Source organism: Gasterosteus aculeatus, chromosome 16 (genome assembly GCF_964276395.1).
Source record: "Gasterosteus aculeatus chromosome 16, fGasAcu3.hap1.1, whole genome shotgun sequence".
Taxonomy (NCBI): domain Eukaryota; kingdom Metazoa; phylum Chordata; class Actinopteri; order Perciformes; family Gasterosteidae; genus Gasterosteus; species Gasterosteus aculeatus.
In genome coordinates, this window is record NC_135704.1 from 14,857,129 (window position 1) to 14,876,394 (window position 19,266).

The following is a 19,266-nucleotide window of genomic DNA, read 5'->3' on the forward strand; positions in this document are numbered from 1 at the left end:
TACAAAGACGACTCTGATCTCCTTTTGTAATGTTTTTAGCCGAGCTAAAGATCTTGTTTGCGTATGTGCAACGGGACCCTCTTGCCGCGCTTGCCTCTGCTCATCTGTCACTCGCTCTCTCCTCTGATCCTCGCCTCGATTCATCACTCCACTCGCCTCGGCTCAGGAACAGAAGTGTTTGATGGCCGGAGCAGACGTGTCAGTCTTTCTGTCTGTCTGTCCGTGTGTGGGTGTGTATTTGCGTGTCCGTCTGTGGAAGGCTCCTCAACATGTATGTGATGTGCAGCGCGTGTGTGCCTGCGTCGTCTCGCTGTTTCCTGTATCCAGCAGCTTTCAGCCACAGCAGGTTCCCACAAGCGCAGCGGCACGACTGATGGAGTCGATCCATTTAATGATGAAAGATAATGATATGCGTCGATCCACAGACTCAAAGGGCTCCTCTGGCTTGGGGAGGGGCTGGTGACAGCTTGGGATATCATCAGTACGAGCTGACCCTATCGACGATACCGTGAGATATTAATGCTTGACCTTCAGGGAAACAAGTATTTTATTTCTCATTTTATAGACGTGGACCACCGTTGTGCCACTGAAAACATTTCCCAAATCAAATGTGCTTCGCTTCTCCTGTGAGGGGACCAGTTTCAGTATTGGGGGTTGCCTGTGCGGCTCGGGTTTGCCGCCTGTATTTTATAATTCATAACGCTGGTGTGTCTATTACTTCTGAATACCCACTGGGCCGTCTGAGTAATTCGTTTTTGTGCATTTGGTACATTATCTGCCTCGGCTGTGTGCAGAAGTTGTTTCCCGATCTTTTTTGAATGTTCCTGGAGCCGGCAGGGGAGCCATAAAGTATTCCTGGAGATAGTGTTGGCAAGCGGAACACAGAATCCCCCACAAGCATCAGAAAAGACGCGCATTATTGATTAAGTAGTGCTTAGCGGTGATGCTTCCCCGTCCCTCTGTGCCCTCAGGAGACTGCCATTTGACCGTGTGGTCGTCTTGGAGCTCCTGCCAGTTGACCTGCGTGGAGGGCCGCAGTTTTGAGACCACCGGCCGTCAGGCTCGCTCCAGAGCTGTGATCATCCAGGTCATGGAAAACCAGGGCAGCTGCCCGCATCAGGTGTTTGAGACGCAGCCCTGCAAAGGTACTGAGAAAAAAACGTGCACACATGGAATCGGTTGTCTTAAAATAAAATCACATTAAAAAAACACATTAATCAATGCTGTTTACTACTGCTACTCCATGTGAGCACGACGGATGGAGTGACCTCCACCCCTCTGCTTTTCCCCTCAGCTCCATGGAGCTTTATAGCATATTATAACAGTTTTTAGTGAATAACCCCTGATAAACCCACCAGGTGCTAACTGCTCGGCACCAAACAGCGGACACACAAAGGGAGTGACGAGCTGGCAACATATCGGAGGACCTTTTAGCTAAAGTGCCAAAGATTTCCCTCCAGAGCGGTTGGGAGTCCACTCACAGGTCAAAGAGAGGGAAGAAACTTAGAATGAATGCTAATGCTGCTCCATGAGCCTGAAGGGCAAATAAGGAAAAAAAATAGTTTGCAAACATATTTGTTGGGTCTTATAACTAAAAATCAATACCACACCCAGCTGTGATGTAACGTCATTGTGACCCCGAGGTCAAACCAGGTTTTACATCAGTTCAGTTGAGCTTCATTCTCTCTATAAAAGGACACCCAATTAGTGGATGAACCTCACATATTCAAGAACAAAAGCCTTTGATCCTGGAGATGGATCAATGCAGTGGAAATAGTCTCTTAATAAACGTTTAATTTGCTGCAGACGTACTCATGGGGGCAACAGAAAGCTATATTTCATCTTGTTCACCTTGTAACTAAACTCCAACGTTGATCAGTGTGCATGGGTGCGCTTTTACCTTGGGAATTCACGGGTGTAGTATTTGCACCATAAAACAGCCCACATGCTGCGATAGCTCTCAACAGAGATTATGGATTAAGGGCTCGATTTGTTTTTTATTGACATTGAGCCTGTATGCAGGTAAAAGTAGAACAGATATTGCTTAGTTATTTCCAAATGGCAAGCCCTCCATGGCAGCAATATAACAACGTGGTTATTATTAAATCCAGGTCACAAATTAGGCCTTAAAAATGAGTCATTTAATTGGCTGTCATTGGCTGTATTTCAACCTGGCTGCTACACCAGATATACAATTTAAATGAAAGACGGAGGAATCCAATAACTGATCAACCCAAGATAGATTTTTTTTGTTCAATCTCTACTGCAGTTGTACGTTTTTACCTTTACGGTTTTTTTTTTTTTTTTTGAATGATCATATCTTTTTTTCTTAAGTAATCTTGCTGCATCAGCTCATAAGCCACCACAAACCGCTAACGAGCACTGTCTGTGCCCCTCTGGCATTGCTACAGGGGGGAAATGCCACAGTTACGAGTGGAGGACGGGGGGATGGAGCAACAACGAGAGATTGGTGTGGTGTCAGCGCTCAGATGGTGTCAATGTCACAGGTGGGTAGATGCCGTGTCTCCTGGCCACCCTGAAGAGACGCGGAGCAGAGGAACTTACACAGGCATTCCCTGTGGAAATATGCGTATCAATGCACATCCGGCCTAATGCAGACTGTAGCTGAAAGTGTCCCAGTTCTTTATTTGTTGCCCTGCACTGAACCGGAACAGCAAAGATCTGCACAGGGTCTCGCATTTCTCTGCAGCGACAATCGCATGCAACGTGCATTACAAAATCCGATCGTTTTATTCCTGAAAGGAGAATTCGTAAGCGTTGCCATGACAGTCGGAGAATATTCTCTCATTCATCTCCGCCCTGTCACATCGGTAAGTTTGTCACAGGTGGAGGGGGTTTAAAAAAAATCCTTTGGGATGGATTGAACTGAAAAGACTTGTGCAAAAAAAGTATAGATCTCTCTTCACAGTGTCATTATTGTTTATGTGGGTTACACCCTGCAATGTGTGTTCGCCCCCTACATGAAGATCAAATGACGCACACACACAATGTTTAGCGCTCTTGTTGAATTTAAGACGTTATCCGACCCACCCATATGCAGCACATACTCCATTGATTCCTTAAGTAATCAATAAGCCGGACTCTTGGCTGCGAGGCTTTTCCATCCGTATACAAATAATCATGCATTTGTATTTGTGGGAAGAAGGGCAGGCACGGAGAAACAGAACAAAGGTAGTAGCGCTGCGGGAACGAAAGCTTCAGCCGAGCTTGATGTGCTGTAAATAGTAGACGAATGTGATCTTATCGCTGTGAGGAAGTGTTCCTGGCGAATGTGAGCCCAGAGGGAGTAATCTTCCTCCGCAGAGAAGGCGAGATCCCAAGGCACTACTCTTGGATTTTTGGACACGTAATTTTCCGTGTGGGAATTACACTGTTCACAAATTGATCACAGAGCCTGATAGGCAACCGAGCCCATTAATCAGCTGCGACAGTACATTAATTTAGTGATCGATGACCGAATGAACACAAACACCAACCTGTTGTCTTCCTTCAGGGGGGTGTTTTCCGCAGAAAAGGCCGACCCCAGTCAGACACTGCCATCCTCTGTGCAGCAAACCCTTCTCGCACTGCACGCCGGTAAGATCATCTCACTTTCATCAGGCAGCTGCGATCTGTGCAATTTGCCTTTTCCTGCTGCTACTTGATTCCGGGTAAATGGATTCTGAAAAATGACATTTTTAATTATCAAGAACAGGCATTTAAATAAAACCTTTAATAGCAATGAACGTGTCTCTTGGGGATTACACAGATTGGGGGGAAATTGCTCTCAAACAGCTATGGAGAAAAAAAAGAAAGAATAACCTGGTGCTTTAAGTTTTACTGCCCCTCAGAGTACCCTCGACGTAACTGCACTCCCAAAAAAACAATGACTTAATAAGCGGTTAATGTTTTCTATTTAAGCATTTAGATGCAGATTACATTGCAAATTAAAGCCCATAATAAGAATGCTGGGAGCGATTGTATTGCATTGCGTTCCAGTATGTGCATGTGTGTTTGTTTTTGGCCTCATTTGCATCTTGTTCTGTTTTTAAACCAGAGTGGACCTGGTTTCTAAGCAGCGCGTTTCCCAGTAATGGGAAAGTAACGATTGCAGTCGTCTTGGTCTTGTGTATCAGCTTCAAATGACGCCTCCCCCCTTCCTCCCTCTCCCCAAATGCAGAGCGGGGTGTGCGGGTGTGAGAAGGGTTACACCGAAGTTATGACCACGCACGGCTTCCTGGACTACTGCACCAGAACCCCGGGGGTGGACAACAACAAGAAAGCTGATGTGAAAACCAACTCTGGGAGATTAAAGCCGGGGCCGTCTCAGGCCCGGGACCTCTTCAGCGAGTGGACCTTAAGACCTGTCGGCCCAGGTACTGAAATGGAAATCATCTTTACAGCTGGACCGGCGTGACGCGGATCATCCCTGCCTTTGAACCTGCCTTTGTAGCTGAGGGATCACTGGCCAGGGATGTTGAATCCATTGAAGACCGACGTCTTTGCTTTGGCTTTTCATTATATGCTGTAAAGCAAAGAAAAAAAGGAAGAAAAAAAAAACTCTGTTGACCATGAAGTTGTCGACGAATTCAACTCGCTCCTCTGCAGTATGTTTTTAAAAGAGAAGAGAACGACGCAGTGTTCTAAAATGTGATGTAAATGTGTTTAAAACTTTGCACTGAAACTGCTTTCTCATTGCACAGACGGACGGGTAAAGCTGTGGGTTTACGCCGTGACTGCCGTTGGATTCATCGTAATTCTCTTCGTTATTGCATTTTCATTCCTGGTTTGGTAGGTTCCGTATTTACGTCTTCCCCACTATCCACAATCCCAAGAGAAAAAAAAAAGGAAAAAAGCCCCATTGTGGGCCTCACACATTGTCAGAGAGAAAGAGACTGAACGCTGAGAGGAAAAGCTAATTCTTAACCATCTGCCCCCCCTCCCTTCCCTCCAAAAAAAATAACCCTGTCAAGTATGAGTTATACTCCTCACAGTGTTTTGTCTGCTGCGTGCAGCTGCTATCAGATAATGGAATTCTTTGTAAAGCCTGCAATCGGGTCGGGCTGCGAAGCCAGACACACTGTCATCTTTTTCTCTCTTGCCTGTTGTTTATTTGCAGCAAGCCCTTCCAATCCACCAAGACGTCCCCCCCCACGCAGAAGCCCCTGACTCTGGCCTACGACGGTGACAACGACATGTAACCGGGGGCGGCCGCGCTGGACCTCGGGCGGACGCCTCGAAGACCTTCCGTTTGTTAGCAAGGACTTCTTTCACGTACAGCCGACGGTTGGGCCCGTTTGGTCCTGGTCGATCGAGCGTGCAAACTTTGATGCCGAGGGGGATGCAGCGGACACAGAACGCCGGTTGCATTGGATTTGCCAGTCAACTCCCCTCGGTGAAGAAGAGGAACCGAGGCCTAACGCGGTGCAAATGGAAACGAAAGGCCTCGAGGCGAGAGTAATGAATGGACCTCGAGTTTCTTTTAGGCACCGTTAGCAAACCAACAGGTCACGAGGACTCCTCTAAAAGGTCAAAGTGGGTTTGTTCTGTGTCAAGAATCGGAGGAACCGCCTGATTATTTGTCTGGTATTTGTGTCGTGAGGGAGACAAACCGTCTTGGGTTAGCAGTCACTCTTGATGTTCAAAGACAAAAGAATAGAACATTTGGCATTTTGACTTTGTCTCATCAGTGCTGGATCTTTGTGAGAAGAAATGTCACACGCCTTTTGGCTGAACAGCCTTTTTTTGAATTTCTGAGAATAAAACAAATGCTCTATGCACTACGTTAGTGCTGATTCACTTTGTTTTTTTTCCTTTCAAATGACTTTTCTAGTGTTTCAACTGTAATGCAAGTCGTTGCTGTCAGATTTCGGTCGATGATGCCATATGTTGTCTTTATGTGGAATCCAAAAGCAGGTTGCCCTTGATTTTAACGATGCAACGAGTAATTTCGCCTCCCTTATTCTCATCAAATTTCACTGCTATGGAAAAAAAATTCCAAATTTTTTGTCGATGGCGGAGTGCTTTGAAGTCAAACGCGGTCGAGAATGAACTGGTGTCTCGCGGCCAAACCGCTGTGTCAGCGCTAAAGAGTCTGGCTCCACACGTTACCAATCCAACACGCGGAGAGGGAAGCAAGCAATCACCACTGCCTCGGGTTGAAGCGCGGGAAACGGCGACGGCGCCCTCGCGGAGGCGATAACGGAAGGCGAGGAGGAACATACACAGACCTGTGATGCAAATTGTTCAATACCAGCATGAAAAAAAGATCATTACCTCATGCACCCTGATCACCAAAGCAGATACAACAATAGAGATTACGAATAGTCCACTAGATCACACAATGTATTTTTAGAGTAAATAGGCTTCACTTATTTGAAAAGGATGTCACAAGTTATTTTTTTTAATCACGATTTGTTGCATGCAAACACAAAATCAGTAACTAGTATTTGAAAGCTGCATTTATTTTGTTGACACTGCAAAGGACAGGGCTCAAAACATGACAACACAGAGCAAATACCAAATATTTGTGAGCACACATTAGTTAAATAGATTAGATCGCATTTCTGTTTCTTACGCACAAAAGTAAAAAACTTTCTTCTATTCGGTACCGAAATTGTTTCAGATTTCCACTTACAGTTTCAAGGAATCCATGTTGTCTAGAAAAGCTTCTTTGTCGACCACAACCGCACACATTTAGTATGATTTAAACATTACTCATTACGTTATTCATATGACCCGGTGGAGAATTACGTTTTCTATTCCTGCCTCCACAAACTGAACATTTGGTCTCGTTATCAACCTCCTTCTGAATGTATTTTACCCGTGACTCTATAATCTATTTAGTTGCGCAAATATTGTTGCTACCTGTTGTAACAATTGTATTTACACAGCCGATTGTATCTAAGCATGCTTGATCCATTTTGGCAGAAAGTGCTCCAAGATTCTGAGTTAGTTTCTTTTTCAAATATTTGGCCAACAAAGGGGAAATGCAGTACGGTAAATGTTAATTCAACGCAAAATCTAAGTGTGAGATCATTTCCAGATGACAGGTTCAACTCACAAACAAGTAACATGTTCACAATAAAACAAAAAAACAGCCAACTTCTGACCTGACTCTATTGGGTTATATCCAAGAAGATCCAAGGGTATGTTCACTCATCGTTTGCGGGACCATGCTATTTGTGTTACTATTGTGTGTACTTGGGGAGCTGGATGAAAATGCAAATAAATTGTGGAACCTTGTGAAAATGAAACGCTTTCCTCTTTGTCGTACATTTCAGGGTCCAGACTACGTGAAAGCTTTTTCCTCGTGTGATCTTCTTCAGGCTCAAAGGCAGCGTCCAGAATATACAAGCAGGTAGATTCCCTCTCTGGTAATGCCAGATTTATCACAGGTTAGTGAGGGAAAAAGTGTTCTAAGACTCTTGTCTCATCACATTCATTTATTTAAGAGTGTCACTTTTGCTTAAGAAAGGGTTGAATTCAGTCGCTCGCAGCGTCGAAGGCGTGAGCGGCTCTTGTCATGTCCAATTCATGTCATCTTCGTAGCTCTCGAGACACATTCGCAAATTTCAGTGAAGACAATCAAACAGTGACTAGTTTTAATCAAGATTCATCTATATTTCGACAGCCAGATTATATAATAAAGCGCAGTCTGACTGTCGGAGAGCTTAATGAATATTTAGCAGAAGTACTTAACCTTTTAAAATGATGAGTTTGTCGTAATTTATTACTGATTTCAGCACACTGATGAGTTTCTTCTCATATGCATCACTGTTTTCAAGTAGTTTTTTCTTCTCAAACTAAATCACTTACTGTATTTGGCAAATTAAAATAAACAGGATTTTTAGATTACGTTCTGATTATCAATGTTATTGGAATTTTACCTTCATTCAACATACATTCTTGATTAAAAAGGAAGGAGAAGAGGAGGAGATAGGAAACCACTTTCTGAAGACCTCTGGACCAGCATGACTCTCCATATCTTTATGATACTAACATCAAGGTGTAATGGCCGAAGGGGTGTAAATGTCCACATTAATCATTATCTGGAATGTCTGCGATATGAACAAGCAAATGCATTTGCTTTTCACTTCAATAAATTACCATAAGTGAAACATTTGTTAGGATTTCAGAAAGTCGGTTGAGTTTTTTTTTACGATTTCTTCTTGATTCATTTGTTTCTATTCTCATTAACCTGCGACGAAACAAAAAGATGGTTGGTAGTGTTGGTACGAAGAAATATCTCAGCAACTACCTTATGGAAGCTCATGGAACCTTGTGCAGACATTATTACCTCATTGATCCCCAGGATGGATCCCACGTGGATGAAGTTGACATTTGTGGTTTCGTGACAAATGTCTATGCAGCTGTTGGATGGGTTTGACCCACCGGGTAATTCAGTTGAAGCATTTATGTTCAGGATGAATTGTAGTAACTTTGCTGGTCCCTTACCTGGTCACATGGCGCCGACATCAGATGTTTTATTGATCCACAGGGCCTTTGGTCCACTAACAAATGCAAAGTCCCCTAATGAGATCCCCATTAGCCTTAGCTGTCCCCTCCGTTTTATCAAATGCATGCTAAGACATTGCTAAGATGGTTAACATGGCAACCATTATAACTGCTATTCATCAGCAAGTTAGCATTGTCATAATTAGCGTGCTGATGCTATAATTAAAACACTATCGTTATTATGGATAATAGATCATTTTCAGTCTACTGGCCCACCTTTTTTCATATTGAAATGAATCATGTATTTAAAAAGCTGCACTGCAATGAGGTTGATAAGAAGGAGCATACAAGGATGCTGAAGTTCAACCTGGTTTGACCTTTGAGCCAAATAATTGAGGACAAATTAACAATATTAGTTCCCTATTTATTGTCCTTGTTCTGGCCTGTTATATAAAAGCTACATGTTAAACATTCTCAAAAAGACTAGAAAAGAAAGACGACAAAATAAAGCACACCTAAAGTTAAATTCACTTGTCTCAAGAAAATATGCTTCAATGATCAAATTGGTGATTCATTAATGTGTAAACCTCAGATAAGCAGAGCTGCTCATTGTTTTAATCCCAATGTGATCATCCTGTGTTTGTCTTGTATACAATATATCTCATATGTCTTTCTCGTTTTAAGATTATAGAGCATAATCAACATGCCATACTGCATATTTCTGCTGATAAGAGCACAATAAAGTTTCTTCAACTTTGAAAAGATCTGTCCAGGCATGTGGAAATAATTCCCAAAGTCACATTACCAGAGCTACATTGTCTTTGTTTGGTGATGCAGAGATGCAGGTTTAGAAAAAAAATACATTTAGAAAAAACTATCACTGACAATCCTGATCAGCTTTTTGGAAGCTTATTATAAACCAGCCTACATTATAGTGCAAGCTGGTATCACATCACTATGCATGCAAATATGCATTGATATTGATATAATAGTTATTATTTGATACCAAATGCCGAATTAGTTTCCCAGTGAAAGCATGTATGCTAATCCCTATGATATTGACACACGTACAATGCAAATACACACCAAGCCTTTGCCATCTGTCAAAATTGCAGACACACTCCCCACTTGGTCGTCACTTATTTACTTACAGATAACGTAATCTCCCCCATTCATTATTTTTCTGCAATCTAGTGTTCGGCTACTTTTGAAATGTGCAAACGCAGCAGACGTTTTCTCAAACGCATAAACTCTTATTTCATCTTCTACAACCCACCTTGATCCCGCCTCTGTCGTATTTCTGGTGTTTTATTTCTGTGAGGCGCCGCTACGCGCGCTCCCTTCCGGGAGGGCAGCGGGAGCAGTGCGGGAGTGGGAGGGTTCGATTCCAGCCTGCAGACCTCTCCGGACTCTCCGCCCTGCACGCACGCACGCACGCACGCCACGCATCACACGTAAGTGAACCACGTCGCGTTTCGACTCGGATCTGCGCAGCTGAATCACCGCCGCTTCGTGCAACGAGTCTGAGAAACCAAAGTGAGAATCGGTCCGATCGCCAGTGCGCGCGTGCGATCGGCGTGGGGAACGTCGTTGATCCGATACGGAGGAACGGGAAGCCGTGCCACGATAGCCTCGGTCCGCCCCCCGCGACTCGTGGCGCAGTTCAACCCTGCGCCGAATATAAGGGCGGTAAACGGCGGAGGGAAGTTCGTTTCAAAGAGGGAGGTCACCAACAAGTTCAACACTGTGGAACGTGAATATTTGTTCCAATGTAATACAATTGTGTAATAAGGATCCTTGTTTACAAGAAAACTACAAAAATGTAAAATGACATGTATTATTTATTCTCCAAACGAGGCTAGGCCATGAGGGAATAAATAATTAAATGACTTAAATTTGATGGAATATGAGCAGGCCTTTGATGGCATATCTGACAGGCGTCACAGTACCAACATCTCAACAACAACTACAGTTTCTGACCCTGCGTGCTGATGGAAAGATTTCATGATGTATTTACTCTTTTCTTTTTTTGCCAGTTCATTTGCCATGGCATCTTCACTGAGGAGTCTGGTTAATGACGATAGCAGATACCAGAAATGCTTCCAGCTTTTTCTGGAGCGCTCGTCTGAGCATCAGAGCATGAGGGACTTCATCCACAACGTGCTGCCAGATATACTGGGCAGGTAATCCGCAACACACACACACACAGGTTTTATGAGTGAGCGCACATCACCGTTGACAGTATGATGGATCTAAAATCCAATATAATGCGATTCAACAAGATATGTTAGAATAGAATAGGAAATAATTGACTGAACACTATCTGGAAATATATATTGGTATTGACTTATATGGTTGCTGATACAAGGCAAGACCGTGTAATACAACACAAATATATACAAAAATACAGGTTGGAGGTTATAATCAACGCATAGTTTGACCAAAATAAAGCACTGGAAATACTTATTTAAATCTTTGAAATGTTTAGTTTAGTATATTTTAAAAACATCCATATCACAAATGTGTCTTTGTGGGGGTTTGTGTTTCTGCGTCCGGGAGAAATAAACTGATTATGTTGTTACTAGATTACCAGAAGTGTCAAACGCCGGTATTGACCTAAACTATAACTTGTTTTGCTGCTGATAAACTAGATTACCACGAGCCTAGAGATGGTTTTAAGCCTTCGGTGGAAACGTTGCAAAGATTGCAGCAGAGACTCCAGTGAGAGTTAATGAACAGAGAGAAAGAAGGCAGACCCAAGAAAAAGAAATTCACAACTGTATAACCCCTCGAATGTGATTAACAGGACAGAGACAACGGCTGATTAACACTTAGGAACTTCCTCATTCTCCACCCCTCATTATTTCTAAACACAAGCTTTACATATGTGTTGTTATGTGATGTCGTCCCTGAGCTGAAGGTACGTTTCTGCTCATTAGACATTAGCCGGGAGGCATTTATCCATCCAAAGCCTTCAATTTCTTTTTTTGGATTTAATCAGAAAAATAACGAGTATATATTCACCTCAACTAATTTGGGATGAAAGTAAAGTGATAAAATACAGGTTGAGGAATTGAAGCAAGGAAATAATTAAGCAGCATCATTTGTTGAAATCGACAAACGGTGTCTCCTAATCACCTGGAAGCAAAACCCAAAAGACAATATGAGAATATTTTGTACGTCGTTGCATTGCACACGTTGCACCCTCTGTCTGTTGCTACGTCTACGGCCATGCGGTACAAGGTGTGTGCATTGGAATCACGCTAATGGAAATCCTTCTTCTCGCACACCTTCCTATGTTAAGATTTAGCCGACTGAGGCCAAAGCCGCGTTGCAGAGAACTCCAACCTGTGACTGTCTCAGAAGCACACTGAAGCACATTGGGGAGAAATCGGGGGAGTTAGACTCCACCAGTCAATTTGAATTTGTGAGAGTCTGCTTGAAAAGTCAGACGGTGATTGACAGAACGCGCCATGATGGCAACAATCCAAGCAGCTGAACGGGAGAAGTTTCAGACGCTGTATCAGAACTTTCTCACACTTTCGGGGGCAAATTGCCAGTTGCAAACCCTAAAATGTGACCCACATTCAGCAGGTTGGAGGATGTGAATTTCCAGACTGTTCTGAAGACTCAAAGTGCTTTTCTGCCCCCCCCTCCCCACCCCTCCCACCCTCCCTCTCAGCATTGGAAACGGAAAGTCCCACCTAAATATTATTGGAGTTGGAAGTGGAGCAGGTAAGTACACGCGGCATTGGACACTTTCACTGTTGGACTTATCTTATGTTCTCCTTGGCTGCTGCACACTAAACGGCTGAGTGACTTCTGAGGCAGACGGCACAACTGAGGTGGGTGTCGAGGATTTGGCCCGCTGTAGCCTCCGATTGGTCTGCTGTCGTGTTTAATAAAACCTTCACCCTTGTTATTGCCGCCGAGTTTGTATGCATCCGTGCAACAGTGCGATTGTTGTTTACCCTTAGTGGTGTGAAGAGCAACCTCCCTGGTCTGGTTTTTCGGTGCCCTTTTGTTCCTGGGGACACGCACACTCCCCAGGAACCAACCGACCACAGTATGTTCCCATGCATGATATTACCCTTCACTTGTGTCACTGCCCATTCTTCTAATTGAGCCGAGCTGTCATATCAGTATCACAATGAGGCCAGGGCACTGAGTCTCCAATGGGTTGTAGAATCCATTAGAATGACTACTCCCCGGAAAGGTGATATTCAATCTAATCCGAAAAGTTCACTGCCTTTCCAGCTCAGCGTCTTTGCTTGGATTAACTCCTGTATTTGACAACTTGTCGGCTCCAATGAAAACTCAAACAAAAACACCCGCCTCATGGTTAAATTACATTGAAATACATAACATAGTCACCTCTAGTTTAGTTTTTTGATATTACGCAAAAAACAAAATGTGAAAGTATCCTGCAAAATGGACAAACGCTACTCGCTATTCACTTTTTTTAGTCTGCAGCGCTGTTTAATTTGAGATGTGGGTTGACTGAACACACGACCATTTCCACCAAGGAGACTATGCAATTTGTTGTGTGTGTGTTTGTGTGCACGCACCAGTGCACCCATGCACGTGTATTTCATTGACAACATATTTCATTCATTCCGTCACTGACTGATAACTCCACACAAACCTTCACCTGTGGACAACGCAGCCTCTGCCAATGAACCAAATGGATGACAATGCAGGAAAGGTAGTTCTCTACTCTACAGATGGTCGGAGTCCTTTGAACAAATCACACAGTGGGACTGAACATTTCTGCAGAGGGAGAGCAGTAACAGTCAACATTGGGCTAGAAGTTAAGCAGTGAACTGCAGCTTCGCCGCACGGAGCTCATACAAACAGACGCGCTGATTAAAATGAGAGATTATCTGCTGAGGGAGTCTGCTACGCTCGTGTGCCGTTGTGGTTTGAATTCATTCAGGGAAACATTGCAGCCGTAAATACCAGCAAATGCAGTACATATCGTTTGGGAACCGAGGAGAGAGAAGGTCCAGATTGTCTTTGCAAGAAATTGTCGTTTTTTCTAAATATGAACTGTGTTGATGCGTGTAGGCGAGATCGACCTTGAGATGCTCTCCAAACTCCGTCTGAAGTACCCGGAAGTGACGGTGGACAACGAGGTGGTGGAGCCCAGCGGAACTCAGCTTCAGAACTACAAGGGTACCATCTTTATGTGTGCTGTATCTGTACACACATGCTCCCAAAACTTCTCTGAACACCAAAGAAAGGACATGCTTCATCTTTATTACATTTTTTTTACTTTATTTTTCAGGGCAGAGAATTTCATTTAAATCCAGCCTTGGCTTTCAAGCTCATACATTTTAATTTGTGATACAGTTATTTATGTATTACCGTTGGAGCAGTGTCCTTTAACCACCAGTACAAGCGTTCCTAAGTATTCAAAACAAAATCTGAATCCCCTCAAACTCCATATATAGATAGATATATAGACTTAATCACGTTGCACACGAAAATACAGTTATTTTTGTCTTTTTTTTTGTATAGATGAATAATAATTGCTATTTTATCATAGTTAACCAGAACTGTCAAAAATTGTAATTGGCGTGAAAAAAAAAAATCCAGTAAGGTGTGACTGTCGCTGATTAAGTTTAACGCCACGAACCAAGAAATGATCCAAACCTATGAGCAATCGACGGGCTGTAATTTAGACGAGACTGCAGTTCAGTAAACATTGAGTTAATGAGTACGTGCAGGCAGGTTGCGAAGAAACAGGTTCAGCACAGGAATGAGCTCCTGGAATGTTATTAACATTGAATAATTAACACCACGCTTCACCTCATGCCTCCCCTCTCATTATTTCAAAACTGAACTTTGGAAAGCTTGTAAAATGTAAGTTAAAACAATGTAATGCCTGGGCTCATGCAGTGGAAGATTTACATTTCTTTTCAGTTTAATAATATCTGTTGGGACAATTTGTATTAAATGAATCGATTTGATGATTAAATGGTTATAATGAAAGTCTGCAGGTGCCAAAATGGGAAAAAGGCTTTTCAGTATAATAAGTCGATTTGTGATGTGTTATTATGATTTTGATGGGGAAAAGAAGAAATTATCCAGAGTAATATCCATATTAGTTTTAATGAAGAGCATAATAGCAAAGATCTCAGTGTTTAATCAAGCAAACACAGCACAAAACAAATGTGTTTAGTTCATGCACATGCATTTTTTTTAAAACTCTGTTTTGTGCCTCTTGATGCAGCTTTGGTGTCACAGAAACCCGCTTTAGATTACATCAAATTTAGCTGGAACCAGATGACTGCCATTGAGTTTGAGGAGCACTGTAAAGCGAAAAAGACGACCAAGAAGGCTGACTTCATTCACATGATACAGGTTTGTGTTGTCGGCCCACAAACTGTGTTTTTTGACACTTCTAGGTCATATTCGTTTCCAGCTCCACTGCAATTAATCCCATTAGACCATCCGTCTTGCATATCGTTATAATTGGGATGCTCTGTGAATCCAGTCACCGGCTCATTATCTGCTCTGAAATCGACAGATGCTGTACTATGTGAAGGATCCTGGAGCGACCGTGAACTTCTTCAGGAGCCTCCTAGACAAGAATGGAAAGCTTCTCATCATTCTGGTGTCTGGTAAGTGGGTGGAATTTAATCTCAAACTATCAAGACATTTGATCTTTTCCTCCTCTCGGAGTCTCGGGCTTGGTTTTGCGGTACAGAGCCAGTTTGTCACTGCTGATACATCGGGTACGTACGGGGATGGAAACGAGCTGAGGCCTCCTACGACATACATTCATGCTTTACGGCCGAATCTTCACTTCAACTTACAGTGTGTGTACGCTTTTGCCCAACGAACCGCTGGCAAAACACATCTACTCATTAAATCCATCCTCTGCTGCTAACCGTAGTGGTTGAGAGCAAGTGACTAATGCACCAATTGAAAATGAGGTCGTCTAAGTGCATCTCACCCGTGTTTCTGACTCAGAAGCCGCAAATAGGGTTTGTCAGTTGCAATTTTTGTAATTAAAGAGCCACAGACAAAACTTTGTCTCCATTTACCCCCCCCTCGCCCCATACTGCGAATGTTGGTACTGCCAGCCGTAGAAAAAGGCTCAAACCTTATTTCTGGTCATTATAATACTTATGGCTATTAATTCAGCCTGTTCTGACCAGGCGTGCTTTTCAGCTGACACTGCACAGTGTCTAATAAATTGACAAAACATGATAAATGTAGTCCTTCATTCAGGCCCAAACGGCTCAATTGTGTTAAAAGCATCGGGCCAATATCCCTCTCTGCAGAGCAGTGATATGATAATGTCAACCCCTCCAGGAGAGTAACAATGTCCCCTCATTAACCAGACCACAGGGACATTTTCAGCATGATGGCGAATGTGAGCCGTTTTTTTTCACTCTTCTACCGGTTTATCGCATCTTCCATTGCGAGTAGCGTAGCAGGCCGACAACAGCATGTACCTCAACGGCCAGCTTAGTCAGTCCTGTTCTCATCTCATTTCATTGCAGGTGAAAGTGGTTGGGAGAAGCTGTGGCGGACCTACCGGACTCAACTGTGTAACACGGAGATTAGTCAGTGTGTGACCACTGGAGACATCAAAAGCCTCCTGGACGGCCAGCGGGTGAGCTACCGGAGCTACGAGCTGCCGTCCCAAATGGAAATCACAGAGTGTTTCACCGACGGCGACGAGAAGGGAGAGCTTCTGCTCGACTTCCTCACCGAGGTGCTGGACTTCAGCAAGACGGCGTCGCCGGAACTGAAAGCCGGTGTTTTAGAGTTACTCCGACACCCAGATTGTAGCGTGGAGTCCAACGGGAAAGTTATCTTTAACAACAACCTTGGAGTGATAGTCATTGATCAGCTTACTTGAGGAAATAAGCGGTTCCGTTAGTCAATGTCGAAGTTGACCTACTAGTTCTGAGGGGGATTGTTTCACATTGCACAGCATACAATTACAGTTGTACAGTGTATAATTACCGTAAGTAAGGAACGACTTGTTAGCCTCTGGTCCACCTCATGATTTCATCCGTTTTTGTGCAAAAAATTAAATTTGATTGATGGTGATTTTTCTTAAACACACTTTGTTTAAGCGTCATGAGCCAGAAAATGGGAGGTACCGAGTTTTAATCAGCTTCTGTCGATCAGCCCCGTATTCCATCATGATAGCATTTTAATGGGTTACAGATGGTATACTGAGCGACCAGCCCTATCACACCATTGCTCCCACTGGGTCATATTAGTATGGAAGTATGAAGATAAATGCAAAATGTAACGCTTATATTGAGCTGTTAAGTTTGATAAAATGGACCCTCCTGTTGGATTCAGAGTCTTTGCCTTTGGATGTTATGCATTAGAACTGTTGTAGATTAGATCTTCATAAATGAGAGGAAAATTATTCAATTTAGTGTAATTTGCATATTTGTCGTTTTTAAACATGTTAATAGTTATACCCACAAATAAAATAGACAGAAATTTCTGTTGTACAAAAGCATTTTTTCCAGTCACGTGTCGGAAGGATCTCAACCTAGAAGGCATAAAAAAAAAGGTATGGTGGAACCATGTACTGGACAAATAGACTGGGAGATAAAGTAGATTCACCAACCACACCGAATTCCACTCTGCCTCAAAACAATGTTCAGCTCATTGATATGCTTCATTATTTATGTCCATGTCCTTTGTGGTCTCTGGAGTGGCCTATAGATGCAATATTAAGCATTTCAGCCAACCAGACAAGTTCCTTATATGAGCTGTGATCATTCCACACAACTTGATGCGATTACACCCAGAGGAACCGTGTGTCTCTTCAGCCTTATATATTGACACATGCTTTATGAGATAGGCTAAACATAAGGCACAATGACAGTCGCTGCTCTCCCTTTCTTTCTTCAGGCATATCAGTAATGCATGAAGTCTTGGCACCATCTTGAGGGCAGCATCAGTAACTATTAAATGCAAGGATGGGCACTTCAAAGACAAATCAAATTTATAAACAGATCCCCAGAATCCCTGAAAATGACATGCAAGGCTGCATTCCAAAGTATACAACAGAACTGAACATGAAAAAAATGGGAATTTTTAACTGAAATATGTGTAAGTATGAAGCTAGCGGTCATACGCTCCAGGGGCTCCGCTACTGTATATGTATATATGCGTGTGTAAATGTATATGTGTGTGTGTGTGTGTGTGTGTGTGTGTGTGCGCGTATCAGCTGGCAGCTAACTAGCTGACACCATGGCACAGAGGCGTTTTTCTTTCCCATCCGCCACCATTCAGCAACTCAAATATGAACTAAGAACCCTTTAATATCCCAAAGAACCATATGAAAAACATGTAGACACAATTGTGTCACGGTGTGGTTTATTTCCTGTCTTATTTTGCAGTTTCTGCTTCTTGTCTCCCTAGATAACTTCACTTCCTGCCTTGCCCTGTCATCCCCTGTGATTGTCGGATTGTTTCCACCTGTGTCCAATCACCTGCACCTCCTTAGTGTATTTAAGCTGTGTGTGTCTCTTGTCACTTGTTGCGTCATTGTCGAATGTCCTGGATGCCTCTAGTTCATGACTTGATGATTATTAAAGTCTTTTTGTTTTGGAAGTCTGCGTTTGAGTCCTGCCCTCCACGCCCAACCCTGACACAATTGAAGGTGATGGTTCTTTGTAGAACCACACTGCCTTCTAAAGAACCATTTAAGAACCCATTTTTTCTGTATGCAGAGAAAGTCAAACTGGCAGGAGACCCATGCCAAGACCCGCAACAATTTGGAGAGATTATACAGCTCACCCAACCTGGGAACCTCTCCAACAGACTAGTCTTTCACTCCAAGACATGTAGCACACGCACACAACAGCACTGACAAAAGTACGTTTTATCAGAATTTTCAATGCATTTACTGGAAATGTGTCTTCATGAGACGAAGATTAATGCAAAGGGGAAAATGAATGCTGTGGTCTGCACACAACGAGGGTATCGAAAGTGATGAATCTGTACAGTGTTCTGTACAGATCTGGTTGTCTGAAACGCATGTGTTCACCGGCTGGAGTTAATTCATATGCTGACCACCGCAGCCGGCAGACGTGCAGAGGCTTCGAGGAACCTATTTGCATCAAACAGATTGCCAAAAGAGTTAGTGACACACACTGGACCTCAATTTGCTTCAGGTGAATTTGAGTCATTCATTGATTTGATTGCAGTTAAACACATTTCCCTTCCGGCTTATCATCCAGCCTCAAAGGGAGTGGCTGGAAGTCCTTCTGGCAGTTGTTGTGGAAAAATCCGGAGGGGGGGCGGTGGTTACTAATGTTCTGGGTGCTGTAATGTACTGAGTGAACAAAATAATAATAAATATTCAGGCAATAAACTAAATCATCTGCAGCTATGGGCATACAGGGGAGAGCAAATCCACTGAAACATCTCTGCCAAACGAGAGAGGGCGTAGCAATGAGTGCTATGAATTAGATTTTTGGATATTCAATTTGAAAATACACACAGTAGAGTAGAGATTGTCATGTGACTGCAACGACTGCTGGTGTGGTATTTTGACTAAATATATACAAACCACAACATATTTCCATGCGCAGCATCTGTGATTTGCATGTTCTCATCATGTTGCCCCGGGTTACCGCCTTAAAGTGGGCCAGACTGGTTGTTGCTATGAACCGCTTCAACACTATTTGAATCACAAAACAAAGGTTCCACACAACTCTCTCCTTGCAGATGATCCATGTGGATAGCTTTGCAGACACCATAAAATAAAGTTTATATTGGCATGATATTTATGGCCTGCAAGTCATTAAACACTGTTTC

The 19,266-nt window shown here is 43.1% G+C and overlaps 2 protein-coding genes across 5 annotated transcripts in view; both read left to right on the top strand.

Annotated features, from left to right (window-relative positions):
• Positions 1–7,254, top strand: part of thsd7ba (thrombospondin, type I, domain containing 7Ba) — a 110,722-nt gene extending 103,468 nt beyond the window's left edge. Inside the window, exons 24-29 of the mRNA XM_040201649.2 lie at positions 972–1,145; positions 2,412–2,507; positions 3,515–3,597; positions 4,181–4,376; positions 4,704–4,791; positions 5,120–7,254. Coding sequence (XP_040057583.2) covers positions 972–1,145; positions 2,412–2,507; positions 3,515–3,597; positions 4,181–4,376; positions 4,704–4,791; positions 5,120–5,201 — 719 coding nt within the window. The 3' untranslated portion in view covers positions 5,202–7,254. The remainder of the gene's footprint in view (positions 1–971; positions 1,146–2,411; positions 2,508–3,514; positions 3,598–4,180; positions 4,377–4,703; positions 4,792–5,119) is intronic.
• Positions 7,255–9,722: 2,468 nt separating this feature from the next.
• LOC120834198 (histamine N-methyltransferase) lies at positions 9,723–16,939 on the top strand. Of its 4 annotated transcripts, none has more exons than XM_040202076.2 (7): positions 9,723–9,911; positions 10,494–10,640; positions 12,140–12,192; positions 13,525–13,632; positions 14,693–14,823; positions 14,990–15,083; positions 15,972–16,939. In XM_040202076.2, exons 2-7 carry the CDS (start codon positions 10,504–10,506, stop codon positions 16,331–16,333), a joined length of 885 nt encoding a protein of 294 aa, XP_040058010.2. In that variant the 5' UTR covers positions 9,723–9,911; positions 10,494–10,503; the 3' UTR covers positions 16,334–16,939. The 4 variants fall into 4 exon arrangements, with proteins under 4 accessions (XP_040058010.2, XP_040058009.2, XP_077947347.1 ...); XM_040202075.2 differs by having other exon boundaries at positions 9,810–10,210; XM_078091221.1 differs by having other exon boundaries at positions 9,867–9,993.
• The last annotated feature ends 2,327 nt before the right edge of the window (positions 16,940–19,266 follow it).